The 17,878-nt window shown below is 40.6% G+C and overlaps 3 protein-coding genes across 4 annotated transcripts in view; all 3 read right to left on the bottom strand.

Moving 5' to 3' along the window:
* LOC6560439 (box A-binding factor) overlaps nt 1–2,864 on the bottom strand; it is a 39,523-nt gene extending 36,659 nt beyond the window's left edge. For both annotated transcript variants that reach the window (XR_006246785.1, XM_043215781.1), the window contains exon 1: nt 1,647–2,864. Coding sequence is in view for 1 of the 2 variants with exons in the window: in XM_043215781.1 (XP_043071716.1) it covers nt 1,647–1,694 (48 nt within the window). In the remaining variant the exon portion in view is untranslated. The remainder of the gene's footprint in view (nt 1–1,646) is intronic.
* LOC6559171 overlaps nt 1–16,985 on the bottom strand; it is a 59,708-nt gene extending 42,723 nt beyond the window's left edge. The window contains exons 1-6 of the mRNA XM_043215591.1: nt 15,766–16,985; nt 14,871–15,591; nt 14,706–14,808; nt 14,123–14,254; nt 12,739–12,814; nt 12,544–12,673 (exon numbers count right to left, since the gene is read on the bottom strand). Coding sequence (XP_043071526.1) covers nt 12,544–12,673; nt 12,739–12,814; nt 14,123–14,254; nt 14,706–14,808; nt 14,871–15,591; nt 15,766–16,794 — 2,191 coding nt within the window. The 5' untranslated portion in view covers nt 16,795–16,985. The remainder of the gene's footprint in view (nt 1–12,543; nt 12,674–12,738; nt 12,815–14,122; nt 14,255–14,705; nt 14,809–14,870; nt 15,592–15,765) is intronic.
* Nucleotides 4,691–5,108, bottom strand: LOC6559063. The gene is made up of 2 exons (XM_001986730.2): nt 5,035–5,108; nt 4,691–4,969 (listed from the first exon to the last, which is right to left on the bottom strand). The coding sequence occupies exons 1-2, from the start codon at nt 5,086–5,088 to the stop codon at nt 4,814–4,816; spliced, it is 210 nt and encodes a 69-aa protein (XP_001986766.1). The 5' UTR covers nt 5,089–5,108; the 3' UTR covers nt 4,691–4,813.
* Nucleotides 16,986–17,878: the final 893 nt, after the last annotated feature.

The following is a 17,878-nucleotide window of genomic DNA, read 5'->3' as shown; positions in this document are numbered from 1 at the left end:
AATATAACCGAAATGTTTTCAGTACTTTACTTTCGATACATTTCAATTATAATTTACTAATTCCTCTGTAAAAAGTATTTAACATTCACTTCATTAAGCAATTTGCACAATTGATAAAAGAGGGAACTGTGAAAAAGTTTGGCGTGTTAATTTGCACACTGGCCCAAATCATATTTTGCCAATGCTCGTAATGAATTTTTAAACATGTTCATGAAATTAGTTTGATTTTTTTTTGATTTTGGTATTTGCAATTGGGTTTCCGGCCACGCCCAGTAGCACTGTAACCGTTATTCATTATATACTCGGAGAATTTAGCTGGCAATCAATGCATAATTAATTACTAAGCATATCAATTGGCAAGCCAAACGTGCACAGCTTGAAATGCACACATAAAGTTCATTATTGAACTATAGAATATTGAATGAATGCCAACTATTTGGAAATGTGTGAAATGCACGCTTATTTGTAATCACAAACGTAGAGGGAGTAAATCATATAAGCGCCTAATGTACAACTGCTGTACTATGGATAGAAGCCATACCAACATTTGAGAAGTGCTTAAGTGAAGAGCATTCTTGTATTAATGGATACGATTATTGGGCATTTAGGTTGAAAGCTGTGTGTAGCATTAAGTTGGAACACGATGAATTTAACTTTTGGAAATTATGGCTGTAATTGTTTTCGCAATATTAAGCATTGCCAAGAGCTTGCCAAGAGTTTGCCACACCCACTTTCCTTCTTTACGCACAGCGATGACATCGGGATCTTAATTCGGATGTACACAAAAACATCGCATCATCTTTCAACTTTTTGACACATTAATGGCACAAAAAGTATTCATTTTTACCATAGTGAATTGTGCACATGTATGTATGTGTGTAAGTAATTCTGCGGGTGTATGTGTGTGTGTGTACACACAATATGTTGTATACTTATTTGCTCAGATACAACAGAGTTGCATGCACATATATATTTAGTTATTTAATATTTGCATAATTGCCACAGAGTCAAGTTGATTTCGAGTGAATAGATAAAAGCATAATTGAATGCAAATAAGACTATCTGTCTGCAGTTTACATTTGCAGAATTGCCTCGCTCTTGATTCAATTTGCAACAATTTACCAATAAACAATATTAATGGCTGATAAGAGATAAGCCTTAAGTGGGGAAAACAGAATACACACAAGGGCAAGGATAAAATATAAACAGATTGTTTGGCTACTATTTTAAATGTACAGTATTTTACTTACTTACTTATTATGTAGTTAAAGTAGAGTATTCAGTAGATTCAATTGAATAAAATTACAAATTGCATTTGTGTGCGAACAGAAAGTAATTGTTAAATGGAACCAGAAATTGCGTCTAAAATGGCAATGTACCAAAAAGCTTTTAACTTGCGAAATAAAATGTACAGAAAATGTTTGAAAAATGACTTTGCATAGGAATTGTGTGCCGTATTTGTGCGATTGTAAATGTAAGTGTAACAATGAGCATGAAATGCTATTTTTTATATATATATATTTAATATTTAAGTAAAACGAAAAGTTTATAAAATGTGAAGTGACGCATGACTGTGCAAAATTCGTATGTGTGTGCGAGTGTGCGAATGTGTATAAGATGTGTGTATCTATACTGGTGTACATTACAATTTTTGGCTCCATGCTGGATTTGTTGTGCGTCTTCGTTGATTTCATTTGGATAATTTGGATCCTTGCTGCTTCTTGCGCCACTCTCCGCCTTTCTCTCTTTCTCGTTGTCTCTCTCACGCGGTTTCTTTGCTTGTCAATCAAATGTTTTGTAATTTTGTGATTTTTTGAGTTTTTAATTACTTCGATTCCGATAACGATTTCGATTTGTTTCCCTTTTTGTTGATATGCTGCCCATTCCAGTTGACTTCTGTTGGGTTTAATTACATTTCTGCCGCATTTAACAGCTTTTTTCGGCACTTCATTTCACAATATTTATTTTTGATTTTCGTTTCTTTTTTTGTTTTGTTGTATTTTTGGCGTTTGTTTGCAGCTCAGGCGAAACCGTTGAATTGAGTTTGCTACTGTTGTTATAGTTTCATCCTGCTGTTGTTGAGTTTTAAATCGAATTTGTTGTTTGTTTGCTTATTTCTTTTTAAAGTTGTAATTAAGTTACAAAAAAAGTTGGTATTCTTGGTGTTTGTTCAATTGGATTGATTTTTGATATTATGTACTAATAAAATGCATGTAAGTCAGTCCGTCGTTTCACAAATTGTTTGCCGTTGAGCTGTAACTGCAATGCATATAGTTATACAAACTGTAAGACAAACACACTCGCCCAAACTCTCTCATACAGTTTAGGCGCAATTAGAAACAAATTAGCAACTCAATTGTAGCAGTTAGCCAAAGTTTCACACACACACACACACACATACAGACCTAGACACAGACACATACCCTCACATTCATACACACACAGCAACTTCTATTGCAAGAGTCATTTGTATGGCTTTTATCGTCAGTTTCCTTCCAAGTTGAAGGAGTCTATTGGTCTGCCTGCTCAATTGCAGCTGCACTTTCGGACCACGCCTACTAGCAATTTCTCAAATCATTGAGCACGCTCTACAGAAACACACACACACACACACACAGAGACACACACACACACACACGCCCATACACACAACGATAAACGCACTGCACTTGATGCTCGGCCATTTAAATTTATTTTTTTTTGGTATGTTCTTTATTTTTTTGGTTGGTTGCGTCTTATTTTGGATATTTCTTTTTTTCTTTTTTGGTAGCAATTGCAGGCGCTTTGATTTCGTTGGCGAGATACGCGGAATGCGTATAATGTGGCTACAAGTCCAAGGCGTGCACAGCGCTCGGCGCTCAGAGGAAAAGACAACTTGATCACAGCATGGAAAATGTTCAACTGACCGAAGCGCGAGCCTGCTGCCACGCTTAGCCAAACGCTTTAGCAGCAGCAGCGGCAGCAGCAGAAGCAGCAGCATAAGCAGCAGCTGGCTTTATCAGTTCGTATCGCTCGTGGAGGCGCCTTCTCGGTTATGCCGCTCGGTTGCGTTCGTATTGTGGCTCGGTTTTTCACTCGTTGTCGATGGGGCCGAGTTGTGGCAGTAGCAGCAGCAGCAAATGGAAGCAACATGTTAAACTCACTCGCAGCATCCTTGGGTGTTGCCTCTCAAGGCTCACTCAATGCCTCAGCGTCACGTGTTGCACGGCATTTCGAGTGTAAACTGTAATCGAGCTTTCACTCAATGCTGCTTCTACTGCCTGCTGCCTGCTGCTTGCTGCTTGCTGCTTGCATTTTTTGTTTTGGTTGCGCCACCCAAGTAATGTGGCAAGGAGCGCGCGCAGAGGGCGTACCCGCTTCCCATTGTCCTGCTGTGCTGTTGTTCTGTTGTGCTGCCTTTCCTGCCTCGACCCTTTTGGTAGCGCACAGCGGAAATTATGTATATATATTTGTGTTTGATGCCGCCACGCTTCTTGCGTTATGTTTATCGATATGGCATGCTGATTCATTACATGTATGTATGAAGGCATAAGTCTCGCATCAGATATTTTTCTCCCGTAGCTATACGTTTTCATCAGACATTTGGTAATCAAAGACAACACCTGCTTTGCCTGCCTGCCTGCCTGCCCGCCTGCATGTCTGCCTTTCTGTCCGCCTCTCTGCTTGTCTTGCTGTTTATCTGACTGTCTGTGTGGAGGTTTGCTTCTCTGTTACTTGCCACACAGTAGCAAAGCAAGTGAGAACTTTGTTAAAAACTTTTTGGATATGCACTCGCTGGTGCATTCGCACATGAGCGCCCAGCTGCATATAGCTCGGAAATTAGAGTAATGCACAGCGGGGCCAGCGGTATTATGATTAATTGTGGGTGGCTTGGTGGGGTGTGAGGAGATTGTGGCATGACAACTAGACTTGAGACGATGTAATGCAATTATAAAATGCTCGCAGGCGCAAACTCTTTGGTAATAAGCACTCGCAATTTATAGAATGAAACAAGTCACAGAAGAGCCAACAGTTACTAGTTTTTTTTCCTTTTGCAGTACAATGCTCAAAGGCCAAGCCCCAAACACAGCCCAATACCCAACATAACTTGACTCGCACAGTTACACAGTCAAGTTGGCAACACAATATACCTACGGCAATTTGCTACGACTATATTTATAAATTTGATGCTCATAATTCGTTCACTTTGTGCCCTTTATTAATAAAGTTTGCCAGCTGAAAAAGTCTGAGTTGCTTGTCTGCCACACGATGTTCTCTATGTAGTCAAAAAAAAAAAACAGCAACAAAATTTAAATACGAATATTTATGTGCTCTTTAGTTTTTAACTAAAGTCTTGCTTAAGAGTAAAGCAGCCATAAAATCAAACCTTATTTTTTATTTATTAAGTAAAGTTTTTCCGCTTCTCGGCTGCTTAAATAAGTATCAAAACTTGAAGCGTCTGGCAAAAATCGTGCTCATTGAAGAAAATTGAGCTTTGATTGTTTTACCAGAGTTAAGTTGACACGTAAAGTGTAAATCTGCTGTCAAGTTTCTGTGGATCTTATAAATTTTTGATATCGTTTTCTTTACTGTAGGTTAGTTAATAGATTAATGGAAATTATCGAGATAGAGTTAAATATAAACCGCACTCGAAACGAATTTTATATTACTTTTGATAAACAACAACTACTGATTAAAACCTTCTTAGAAATATATTCGTATGCAAAATGTTTATTGAAATTGCTGTGCAACCATTTCAAGTAATCTAATTTATCCCAACATATTAAGCAAATCGAAGTCCAGTGAAAATCAATTAATTCCGAAAATGTTTGCCTTATTCAGCTTGGTTGTGGCCAGGTGGCGGCCGTGGTGGTTGACCTTGTGGTGGACCCTGTTGTCCAGCGCTCTGTTTGAGCAAACCGGACTTTATCATCCTACCAAAATTTTTACCTGGCATTGGCATGGTTGGCATTTCTGGCATCGTAGTTGCCTATTAGAAAATATAATATAGAAAAGGCTTCAAAGCTTCACCCTTTTTTTTTAATTTTGACTCACCATTGCAACGGCCAGCAACAAAAAGAATACTCCAAAGAATGCGAACTGCTTCATAGTGACAATTGTTACTGATTTTGTGTTGCACATTGCGTTCATTTATATAGGGTTTGTTTTTAATGACGACTGATGCCTATCGACTATCATCATGGAAGTGCAACAAAAAAGACACAGATAAAATGGCTAAAAAGGCAATTAAACATTGATGCAAAACGAAATTAATGCTTTTAATTTCAATATGGCATGTCATATGGATAAAAGAATAATTGGCTGTATGGGCAGTGAAGCAAATTTGTTCAATTATATTCTTGTCTAATGAGCCTTAATATAACATTTATTGTTCATCTCTCAAAGTAAATAATTAAAATTAAAATCATTTTACAAAATTATAATAACTGTGTATAGAAAAGTGTGGGAATAATAAACTTGAAATTTAATTTTTACAAACAAAATTAAAGCAATTCAGTCTACGGCTGTCCATTACAAATCATTGCGTCAATTATATTATATATATTGCACATTTGTTTTAATTTATGAAATTACAGTTGAGGGATGTTGTCAGAATATGTGCAACACTTTGAAAGAGATAAAGTAGAACGTAAAACACTTACTTGCTTTAAAAAATTGTTATGTCTTACTACATTTGAGTGTCCCTAGGCTACTAAAACTCAAGTTTATACGACTGCAAGAGTTTATGTTTGTTGTTCATCTAATGTTGAAAGAATATTTCGGAAAAGCAAAACTGCTTATAAAAAAGAGGGAAAAAAATTTACATAAATTTTCACATAAATTTGCAGCTAGTTTTATTTGAAAGTTAAAAATAAACAACTAGACACACACACAACACACGCACACACACTATTACACACAAAATACTCAATTTATAAGTAATAAATTGTGGGAACACAAATATTATTTTGAAATTGTGAAAGAATTATGGTCTGCAAATGCTATTCTTAAAGCAGAATGAATTTGGTAGCATATACGGTCACTTGATTTCAACTCTACCCCTCAATTTCCTCCTACGTGGAGAGCTGAAAGCAGCCTTTTTCCGTTATTTCCCCACATGAATATGTCACCTGCGGCAAAGGCAATATCGCTTAGCGCCACTCTGCAAAATTCCTTCAATATGAGATTAAATTTTTGGCAGGCGGCTTGCCAAACAAACAATTTCTAGCTTGAAAATGGCAACAAAAGGTTACGCGACACCGATACGCCCCCAACCATAACTTGACGAACCACAAAAATACCAGCATACCCACCCAATCAATGTTTAAGCAGTGTGTGTGTGTGTGTGTTTGTTCTCTTTTGAGGTAATAAATATTCGTTTTGCTGCAAAATATGAATATTGAAGATGCCTACCGCTCTCATAAAATCAACCGCAAGAAAAGTTATCCAGTGACTGGTTACCTCCGACTGAAAGCTGTTGAGCGCAAAACTACTAAAAGAAAACTACCTCATTTCAAATTCACAGGTGGAAGAGTATAATAACCATGTGTACGTGCACTGAGAGAAACAGGTAATGTATCTAATATTCTCAAGAATAAAATAAAGAACATTAAATACCCCCCGAAAATTAGAAAATTAACAAGAAATAACTATTTAAATGATATATTTGTATCTATTTATTGCTAAAGTCAATGAAAGAAGAAACTATAACAATTTAACTAGTAATTATTGATGTTATTTTGGGCTTCCTCTAAGCCATTTCCGATTGACCCAAGACACTCTTACCATATTATGGACAGCTGACCCGTTTTAGAGAAGAATACCTAACTTGCTAAAAGAAGCTTAATCATCTAAAATCTAAATCGTATTTAAACATATTGTTTCTCGCAAAATGTAGTTTGATTTAGCTGAGTCGGAGACCTTTGCATATTAAAAATATATATATCTACTGCAATTAATATTCATATTTCGACCAGTGCAGAGTCTGGCCTGCAGCTCTCATATATTCTTGTACATAGTGAATGAGATGGGTTGAGATGCGAGTTGAGAGGCACTAATGAAGTTTCGGTTGGTCCTTTTAAGGACTGGCTGCCTCATTGTTTGACTTTGCCGCACTCATGCCGCCTGCCGCTGTGCTTACAAGTCACAGCTCATAATGTTTGCACAGCCGAGTCCTGTATATGCTCTGTGGGTGTGTTTGTGTGTGTCCTGTTGCTGTTGCTGTGGCTGTGTGCGGGTATGCCATTTGCCTGCCCTGCTGGCACTCTATTTATTTATGTTTATAATAGGATTTTTATCAAAACTTTTTGCCGATTCCCTTTTGTAATGAGTATTTAAAAAAGACACAAACAAATACTTGCCGCAGCGCCGGCTGACAGCTGACCCGCAGCTGCTGGCGTTTGTCTTTTAACACGCCCACCAGCCGCCCCCAGCGTTTGCCCGCAGAACGTGCGGCAAGCGAACATTTTTGTCTCGCTGCCCATTCACACCATCGAGCTTTTTATGTTTTACACTGATTTTGCCTCGTTATAAGGCATTACACTCATTATTTTCGTGGGGCTTCAGACCACAGTCGAAAACCAAAACTAAATAATTGCCAAATATTTGGCCAAGTTTTTTTTTGTAGCGCATCTCATTATGGTTTCACACTGACGAATCCACTTCAATCAACCCACAGACCACGGCTGGGTGTTAGTTGTGGTTCTGCCTCTGGACTCATTAACCGCAATCGCTTCAGGATCGTCTTTGGCTAGGAAGGTATCTGCTGTTGTCCGTCTATTTGGAATGTCTACACTGATTATACATTCAGAAGCCGAGTTTCCAGTAAATTCACTGCTTAAATATGCCTAATTTCATTTGCCGTTTCCTAAGCTTTGCAGGCACTCTGCCAACTCGCTTTCGTTTTGCCACGCAATTAAAACCGTGGCCAAAAAAGAAACCAAAACCAATTGCACAGCACTTAAATGCTGTAAGCTCGAAAGTCAAGGACCTTACAGCCATCATTTTAGAGAGGGAAGCAACAGCAAACTCGAAAGTCTTAATGCTCTACTTTAAAGAGTTGCAAATAATACTATCAAAAGAATTCAATTATGCCCTCATTAATAAATGCACTTGTAAATTTCTCGATTAAAATTGTTGATAAAGTGCTACTCAGACACTTCAAAGCACTGCCAGTTAGCGTCCATAAATGTATTCTATTATTATTGATCTACTGAATAATTAAATAGATTTATAGACTAAATACGAGAACTGAATACGCCTTGAAGAACGAAATCCAGCTGAGCAGCTATATTTAACTATAAAATTAATAAAATCACATCTTTATTATTATTTTAAAAACTGTCCGATTCTTTCTATGCGAGCTATATAATACTGATACTGAGATTCTGCATCGGAAGGAAAAGGACATGCGCAAAGTCTCTAGAGACTATATATGTCTATAGAGACTATATATGTATGTCACTAGTTTTATCTCCTACAGAGCTAACGGCAAAATTATAAAACTCTCTGCTGGGGTATTAAAGGGCAGACTTTCTAATTAAAATTTGCTATTTACTTTAAGCTTATCGATTTTGTATAATGTAATATTTGTGAAAATCTGATTTAATTTTGAGTATATAAACTAAATTTAAATATTATTAATTAGAAAATGTTCTTTGTTTTGAAGCAAAATACTTTGCATTTTTATATCTATTTTTATCTTAGCTCTAGATTGGCACTTAAGTGCGCATTTGAAAAATATTTTGTGTCTATCTCTCTATTATTGATTTTTAAGCAGACCACTTCAAGTGTGTTGATATGCGTTCCAATTGGTAAAATAAACAAACTAGGCAAATGCACTAACTAGATAAGACAAAACAGATAGACAAATATACATATAGATAGAAGCAGAGAGTGGGCGTAGTCAAAATACATCCAATTCATTTTGTGGAGCGGGTAGGCAAATAATGACAAGTTTTCAAAGCATCATTAATCATAAAAAGGACTTAATCCACAACAGAGACGCAAAACTAAGTAATCCAGGCAACTGGGGCTAAAGGCCGTTGAGCTGTCTATATTTGTTTTTCGGGTTGCTCAAATTAGGAGCAAAACTGATGAAAGTTGCTTCTTATTGAAACTCGCTTTTTGTCAGTCTCTCGAACCCCAGAGAAAAAACTTGCACATTTCCAAGTAGACTTTTGTTTTTTTTTTCGGGTTTGTTTGTGTGTGTTTGTAGGAACTGTGTGGAACGAAATTATGTTTCTCATATTTGTTTGGAATGCGTTTTTGTTGTTGGTGCGTCGGTGCTGCTAACCACAACAGTGGGATGGGCACTGTGACACACACACACATACGTATACGCACAGGACATTCTCTTTGTATGTTGTTGTCTCCGGCAAATGGAGGTTTTGGCTTTCGGCTTTCAGCTTTTAGCTTTGGCCACGACTTCATCCAAGTCATGCAGATTGCAGAGGCAGCAGTAAAACCAGCAGAAGTAACAGCAGCAGCAGCAGGAGCTTGTTTGTTTTGCCTGCTGTTCGCTCTCTCGAAATACTGTAAATATTTTTAATTCTTTGCCAGCGCCAAAGGCCAATGGCAATGGCAATGCGTTTGCTACTACAACAACACCAACAACAACAACAACAGCAATAACAATAACAACAATAATAATAACAACAATAACATCTAAGGAGGGGCAACTCACACACGCCGTCGCCGGCATTTCAGCTTTTAAGCTAAAGCTATGAAAATAATTTGGTCCTGAAATACTTGCGGCTTTTGCTGGGCAATCGGAATGCTTTTTGTGGTCCAAACAACAGCGGCAGCAGCAGCACCACCACCACCAACAACAACAATAAAAACAACTAAAGCATTATATGTATGATATAAACAAAAGACAGCGACAACGACAACGTTTGACGATGACGATGATAGCAGCGTGTTGATTAAGCCTGCAAAATAAAATACAAAAAATACACAGCCACCGGGGCACATTGTTGTAAGTCGCTTTACGCGGTAGTAGCGACCACAAAGTGCCACAGCAAGTGGATAATAACCAGGCGGAACTATGTGCATTTGTTTTATGCAGCAAGTAATGAAACAACAACAAAAGAAGTGCACAACAGCGGCAGCTAACCAAAATGACAACGCACTCAGCCCGCGGGGGCAGCCAGCCAGCGAGCAAGCCTGTAAAATAAGGCGAACGGGAAATTGTGTGTGCACTGTGCAAAACTTTATCCTCATCCACCTGTCCCTGGCACTGCCACTACCGCTGCTCCTGCCCCGCTAGCAAAGTCAAGAGCGTCAACGGTACCTGGCGACGTCATCAGCTTCTCAGCATTTTCGCAGCTGGGTTCTTTGCATTTTGGAGTGCCCAGCACACACACACATATTTGTAGTTTTGTGAAAAGACGGCGCAAAGATGTCTTTGTGCCACAGCGGCTTTGTCATTGGCGCTGATTTAACTTAAGAAATGCATAACTGCATTTTGCATTTTCCACACAGCGCACAATGCACCAGCAGCAGCAGCAGCAGCAGCAACAGCAATGCCAAAAGAGCGCTCGTGCGTTCAGCTGTGTTTGCTTGGTGTGTTTGTTTGGGGGTGTTCTCAACCCCCTAAGGCCAACACACAAATTAGTTTTAACCAGTCATTGTCACGCTGGTGCACCCCATTGTGGCTACCGTGGTTGCCGATTAAGTGCAACTGCGGCTGCGACTACAAGTCTGACTGTGGCTGTAACTGCTCGTGCAAGGTGCCACGCCCCCGCCTGTTGACATTTTGGCACCCTTAGAAAAATTTCGCTTATCGCGACGGTTGCAGCAGCTAACCACCTTTTGACTGCATTTCTAATTAATTTTGGCATGATGCTAATGAAATAGGCCAACCACCGGCGGAGTTGATCAACACTGGCCAACATTGTGCTAGATAATCTTGATTTGGGCAATCTAAGCCAAGCTAAGAAAATAACAGCACTAAGTTATTCTTCAATTTAAAAATGTCTACACAAGAATGATTGCCAAAAGTACATTTATACCTGGTCTGAATTTGATTTTAATTCAATGCCAAACAACGCACCATCAGAAGTCAAAGAAAATTATGACTTCAGGCACTTTTTCATTGGTTTAGACTTCGTAAAGCCTGATTATAAAAAAAATATCAAAATTGATTAAAATTGTAATTTGTAATTCGAAATAAAAACGCAATAACAAAATAATAATTCAAAGCTTAAATTGTGTAAGCCAGTGAATTATAACTGATGATTGATGCTGGCAACTGACAGCTGTGGTTGGGGGGGCGCAGGAATCATGGGTGTATAGAGAAGGGAGTTCAATGTCACCATTTCATACTCTATCGACAACCTTAAATGATGGCAACAATGCAGATTCAAAAGGCAACCAAAATATCGAGCATCACGCAAATCTATGCCAAATGCACGCATACACAAATGCAGATGCTAACAGAAACTGTATCAGTGTGTGTGTGTGTGTGTGTGTGTGTGGGTGTGGGTGTGTTTGAAATGCAACATGTGATACGATGTCCTAGTTCCGCCGCTATTACTGTGCTGTTATGCAACACAATGGCACACATAAACGCATGTAAACGTAAGCAACGGCCACTGAGTTTGAGTTGCCTATGAGCCAAAGCTTAACTTGAGTAAAAGCTCGCTTGAAAGCTCTGCCTTTGCACTCGAAATTCAAGCAGAGGCTACAGCTTAACGCAAGCTCAAGGCTGTTATGTAAATTAACATAAAGCTCTTTAAGATGTACAACACAAACTTAACATTTAACGAAATGCGTCTGTTTAACATTGAAAGCTTTCAGATTCATAATATAACAGTTCAACGATTGATGCTTTTTGCAAAAGCCGTATAATTTGGTTGTAGTTTCGGGGTTAAGGATGCTTTCAACCAGAACACACACTATTCCATGGTATAACAATAAAACTATTCGCATACAGATAAACAATTGAGAACTGTAAGCATAACAAAACTTTTACAGCTGTTTCTATATTTTGGATTTTGATAACCGGCCAGAGCTCTTGTCATAGATAAATTAAAAATTTACATTTCAAATAAGCTCTGCCAGGGCATCAAAATCTCGTGTCTATTAATTCTTTTGGATTATGCTTGTACTTACATTTCGTTAGGTATTCTATAATTGAAATATAACGAAACAAAATTCAATAGACACGGAATTAGATATGTTAGAGAGAATTAAGTTATAACCGACATCATTAGAACTTAGGGGCTATTGCACAATTATCATATGTGTATGTGGAGGACTCAAAATAAGCCCCAATTCTTAGTTAATGTAAATATAAAATGCTTGGCATGCGAAGCTAAAAAGAAGGATAATGCACACTTATAAATATATAATATATATACATATTGAAAGTATATATATGTGTATAAATATATATGTCATTGATAAGATATGCCTGATACTTGTTCCATTAGAGTTGCATTGCTTAGGACTAGTGGACTGCTTGACAGGCATGGATATCTTTTCACGGGGTTAGATACGAACATTGCAAAAAGCATTTGGTGTTCCAACAATATAAATAAATATATAATAATCACTCACCCATATCATCGATAATGGGTGCCATCCGCAGTGTTACGCCAATTAGCATCAGGCACATCAGCAACAGAAGGCAGGCAGTTGCAATAATTGTCCAGCGTGCGCGCTGAGAGAGATCATGTGGATCGATTACCTGTAAGCAAAATATATATATAATGCATAGAGCTGGACATATGCATGGACATGTGGGTGACATACCTTAACAACTTCTGTATCCAAATCCTGTACAAGTATCTTGGGTTTTTTATGACGATGACGTTTTTTGTGCCGATGCCTGTGAATAGACAAAGTGAATATTACTAAAAGTGCAAGAGAAGAATTTACACTGTTGAATCAACTAAAATATAATAAAGTATAACAATATACGCATTTTCCTAAGAACTCTAAGGGTTCTACGTTTCCTGAGATGTTTATTTCTTTGCCATGCGAAGAGAAAACTTAAATATCCATATCCAGTATATTGCTAAAACCGCATTTATATCAATAGGGAGCTTAATCAATTACTCTGAAATTCAACACACCTTAAAAGCATACACACACATACTTTCACACACCCGCCCAGCTCGCTGGCATATAATCTGCACAAAAACAACAACAACAGCAACAACAGCTGCTGCAGCAGCAGCAACGACAACAGCAAGAGCAGCTTAAACATATTTACTCTATTTCCGTTTGGGTTTTGCAAAAACTTCCGCATTACAAAGCTGCCACAAATTCCCCGTCCGCTGCATGGCCCCATAAACGAGTTACAAAAACAACATGGCGTCTCGCTACCGTTACTCATTTCACAACGGAAGTGCCTGCTGCTAAAAAAAAAAATATCAAAAACAAGAAACAGAGAATGGCAACAGCAGTTTCTGGTTGTCATTTGGTTGGGTAGTGGGTTTCAGGTTCACGGTACGGTCAGGTGGTGACAACGAATGCCGTTATTTCTCCCACTCAACTTACAGCTCAAAGCCGGGACGCACAAAGCTTGTCAATCAATTTTTGTCTGCTTTTCGGCTCGCAGCGGCAGCGGAAGCAGCCGGTGAAGGGAATGCATTAGGCGATGTTCGAATAACGCTTTTCAGCTGGACACATTTATTAGTGCAGTCCAAGGACAGCAAAAGGACGCCATTGTCGTTGCTATCGTACTGCACGACTGACCAACTGGCTAACTGCCCAATGTCCGTGAATGGCCTTAATGCGCATTCATTTATAAGTTTTCTAATCATTTCTTAGCTTGGCCAAATAGCCGGAACATACAGTGGGTGCAAGAAGTAAAAGTCTTCGTTAAGAGAATCAAGTATGCTAACAGTAGCAGTAACAGTGGCATTAACTGTAAGAGAGATCTGTAGGCACATTAACAGTCACAGTGACAGTAAGAGAAAAGATAACAGTATCATTAACAGAAGCAATAACAGAAGAAGAAACACACTTTAACAATTTTATTCAATGTTATTAGAACTGATTCAGTGCAAAATTCGATTGGTCATTTGGAAAACTTAGAAATTAAGAATAGTATCAATTGTTTGCTTTTGACCACTGTGCAAATGTACGGATTCAGTTTGATTGACGTGAAGCGATAGCGTATGCGACTCACCGATGCTTTCTGCGATGTCGCTGGTGACCAATGCCACTAGGCATCATGTGCTCAAGGTCGTCGATTTTATCGGCGTCAGTGTCCATGTCCAGCTGCAGGTCGCAGGGCGAGTCCTCGGCATAGGGGCATTGTCTGCGGGTAATAAATGACATTAAATGACAGTCGACTTTTTTTTCCCCCATTTGTGTGATATTTAATGGGAGTTTGGCTACCCTTAAAAATAAATATACAGCATTTTTTACTCATATTAAGTTGAAACTGTATCGAAATTCGGCCAACGTTTAAGGTTTCAGAACTGATTTTATTCGATGACATATCTTATTGTTAATCAAACATTGTTCAATTTAAAAGGATGTGCATTAATATAAATGAAAAGACAAGAGAGCAGAATTCTTATTTCAAGTATAAATTTAAAAAATATAATGTATCTATTTTAGATGATAAATCAAATCGGTTTACTTTTGCATTCGCATTTCTAGGAAACTGGTAACTTAACATATCACAACCATTAAGATGTGGAATTCTAGAGTAGAGATTAAATGGTGACATTATCTGTTAATATATGTAACCACTGCGAACTTACATGGTCTGGACATCGGGTGGCAGCCCGAGCACATGCACGCAGTGCTGGAGGCCATTGGGTGTGGGATAGACCAGTGCGGGATCCGAGCAGCGATGATGGCGTTCTGCAACCAAAGAAAAAATGGGTTATAAAATGAAGTTGGGAACAGATGCTGCTGGAACTTACTATACTTCCGCTTGCGGCGTCGATACTCATCGTCACTGCCTGTGCTTTGCGCTGCCGTCGCAACTGACATGGTCAGCGTGGGCTTAAAGCTCTGAAAGTGTTTCTCCTTGGCGCGAGACGCCGCCGATTTGGCTGTGGTGCAGCAGCCAGTGGGCGCCACACTAGAACCCGTCGAGGTGGAGGTCATGCGATGCAGCTTCTCAGCGAGTTGTGCCGGCAACGGCCGCTCATCCTCATCCGCATCGGCATCCTCCATAGGAATAATAATCGCCTCTGGCGTCACCGGACGGCGTATTGCCAGCAGTCCGGTGCTCCGCGATTTGAGGTGTCTCGGCTCTCGTCCGGCAGAGGCTGTCGGCGTATTCGCATAGCTGGGCAGGGCGTGTAATGATTGGGAGTCACTCTGGGCTAGCACAGTGCTAACAGTCACATTGGCGCTATCCTCGGACGTGTTCTGCCGCGAGAAATATCGCGCATAGGCAGCCGCACCATCGAAATCACTGCCACCCGAGTAGCCGCCAGAGTAGCTCTCTGTGCAGGAACGTTGCTTGGGAAGGAGGCGCCTGCGCTGCGGCAACAGCATTGTCTCTGGCAGAGCATGTTGCAGCTGCTGAGGCGGCAACTGTGGCAAGGGCAGCGATTCAATTTCCAGAGCCACATGTGGCGGCTGAGCTGACGGATGCGGCCTGGCCAGGCTGGAGGGAACATTCACATGTATCCGCTGGGTGAATAAAGGGGATGGAGAGTATTAGAAAGGAGTGGTCAATAAGATAAAAGAGCGGACAATTGAATACGCTTGAGATGATACTTTATACACCTGAGCCAAAGGAAAGCTTGCAAAATTTGCATAAGCCTTGGGCAGGAATGATTTAAATACAGAATTGGATTAACTCACCGCCTGTTGCGGCTGTGGCAACAGCATCGAACGCACCACGCTGCGCGGAAAGATGGGGCTGCATTGGGCACTGATAGACTTGGCCTCCAGGATGCGCAGTCGCTTGGCCAGACGCACGCGCTCGCGTGTGTCCGCATCGCCGTGGGCCATCGCAATGATTTCGGCGCCGCCAAAGCTGACCGTGCAGCGGGAACTGGAGTAGGAGAGGCTCTCGAGACTGCCGTGCAACGAGGTCGTCAAACTGTCATCTGCCATGGTGGAGCTGTGCAGATTGCCGCCACGGGCGCTGCCACCAACCACAGTTGCAGTTGCTGTTGGGGTCGCCGTGGCCAGCGAGGTATTGTCGTAGCAGGAGGCGACCGGTGTGAGGTAATCCGGTTGATCGCCGTTGGTCGTTGTGCTCATGGAATGTCGCGTCTCGGGTGGTCGGCCACCACCGCCACCACCACCACCATCTCCATCCTGCTCCTCCTCGGAGCTGCTATCCCGCTGTCCTGCTGGCATTGGTGCGGGCGTATGTGTCTGTGCCTGCACTAGGAGACTGTGACTGTGACGGGGCAGCGTTGTCTGGCGACCCGACGAGTTGCTCAACGTGCTGGCCACGCTATCCTCCGTGCTCTGCACCACCTGTCGCGAGCTGGAGGCCACCTCGATATCGGGGGCAGTGTTCGCTTGACGCAGACTTTTACTCGGCAGCTCCTCGTCCTCCGGCTCGGATTCATCCTTGCTAGACCGACGACCGCCAAACAGCTTGCGCGGCAGTAGAATGCGTCCAATGGATTTGCGCTTCTTGCGCTTGGCCCGCTTGTGCTCCTCGTAGTCGCGTTTGAGGGCCTGCATCTTGTGCTCGACGAGCGTGCTGAAGACCGCATCGTAGGTGAGCGCACGCTGCAGATCCAGCAGTATATCGTTGGTGGAAACCGCCTTGTCCAACTTCGTGAGCAACTGCAGCGAGTCACGACGTGAGTGCAACTCATCTCCATGGCCGCCACTGTCGCCACTACTGTTGCTATCGTCCACATTGGCCATAATGTTTTGGTATTATCTGCTCGGGGTGTTGCTTGTTTTTTTGGCAGTCGCTGCTGCTGCTGATGCTGTTGTTGCTGCCAATGACTACTGCAGTATCCCCCTGTTGGCGCATTGATCGATTCGCTTGCCACGTCCTGGCGCTTGTCATGTGCATGCCACGAATCGCACTGGCGGCCACATCGATTTGTGGCTCGTGCACCGCATATTTGCGCAGTTTTTGTTGCTCGTTTCAGTTGCCAGTTTCTCCTTCTGTCTCACACTCTCTCCTTCTATCTCTGTTTCGCACACTTTCAATTGCCAGTCAATAAATTTCTATTGTGAGCTCAACAATTCCAAGTGGCTTTAAGTGGCGCTTACTGCCAAACGGCGCACACCTGCAATGCAACGAAGACAAGGAAACATTAGACTACCAAAATGGTTCAATAGCCCGTCAAATCGACAAGGACGCAACCCACTCCAGCAGCATTTAGCACGCTGTCTGTATTATATTCTCAGTGGTTTTGCATATAATTTTCTGATTCAAATTCTGATTCACCCATTCCCACAAGCCACCCTGTTATTCATGAGTGGTGCTGAATCCTACTTGTTGCACACACACTCGAACACAGGTGTTCCGTACTCACATTGACTTTAAATACAATTTTCTTGGCGAAATCGTGCTTCAAATTTATAGAACAAATTTTCTTCAAAGTTTGTATGCGAAATGTAATAATTTCTCTAATCTATTTATCCTCATAATGCGTTAAGTCAGATTATTTTCAACCATAAGTGAATTCATTAGGCATTGAGAAACCTTGTACTTATAAATATTATGAACGAATTTGAATTGATTGCAATTGGCATTGGCCTGGTTTATACACAGCACAAATTATTCGCTTATTGTTTGTAATAGAACAGAGGTACGCCTAAAACAGATTAAAACAAAATGAAAGCTGAAGGATTTAATAAATTTTAGATTTTACTGAAGCACAAACATATTTTTACACATAACATTGATATTTAAAATCTATAAATTTTTGATAGCTGACAACATTTATCTGAGAGCTGAAGTGAACCAAAAACTACTCTTGCAAAAAACATATAT

This window comes from Drosophila grimshawi, unplaced genomic scaffold (genome assembly GCF_018153295.1).
Source record: "Drosophila grimshawi isolate 15287-2541.00 unplaced genomic scaffold, ASM1815329v1 contig_1367, whole genome shotgun sequence".
Classification (NCBI taxonomy): domain Eukaryota; kingdom Metazoa; phylum Arthropoda; class Insecta; order Diptera; family Drosophilidae; genus Drosophila; species Drosophila grimshawi.
This window is presented reverse-complemented; position numbering and strand designations above follow the sequence as displayed.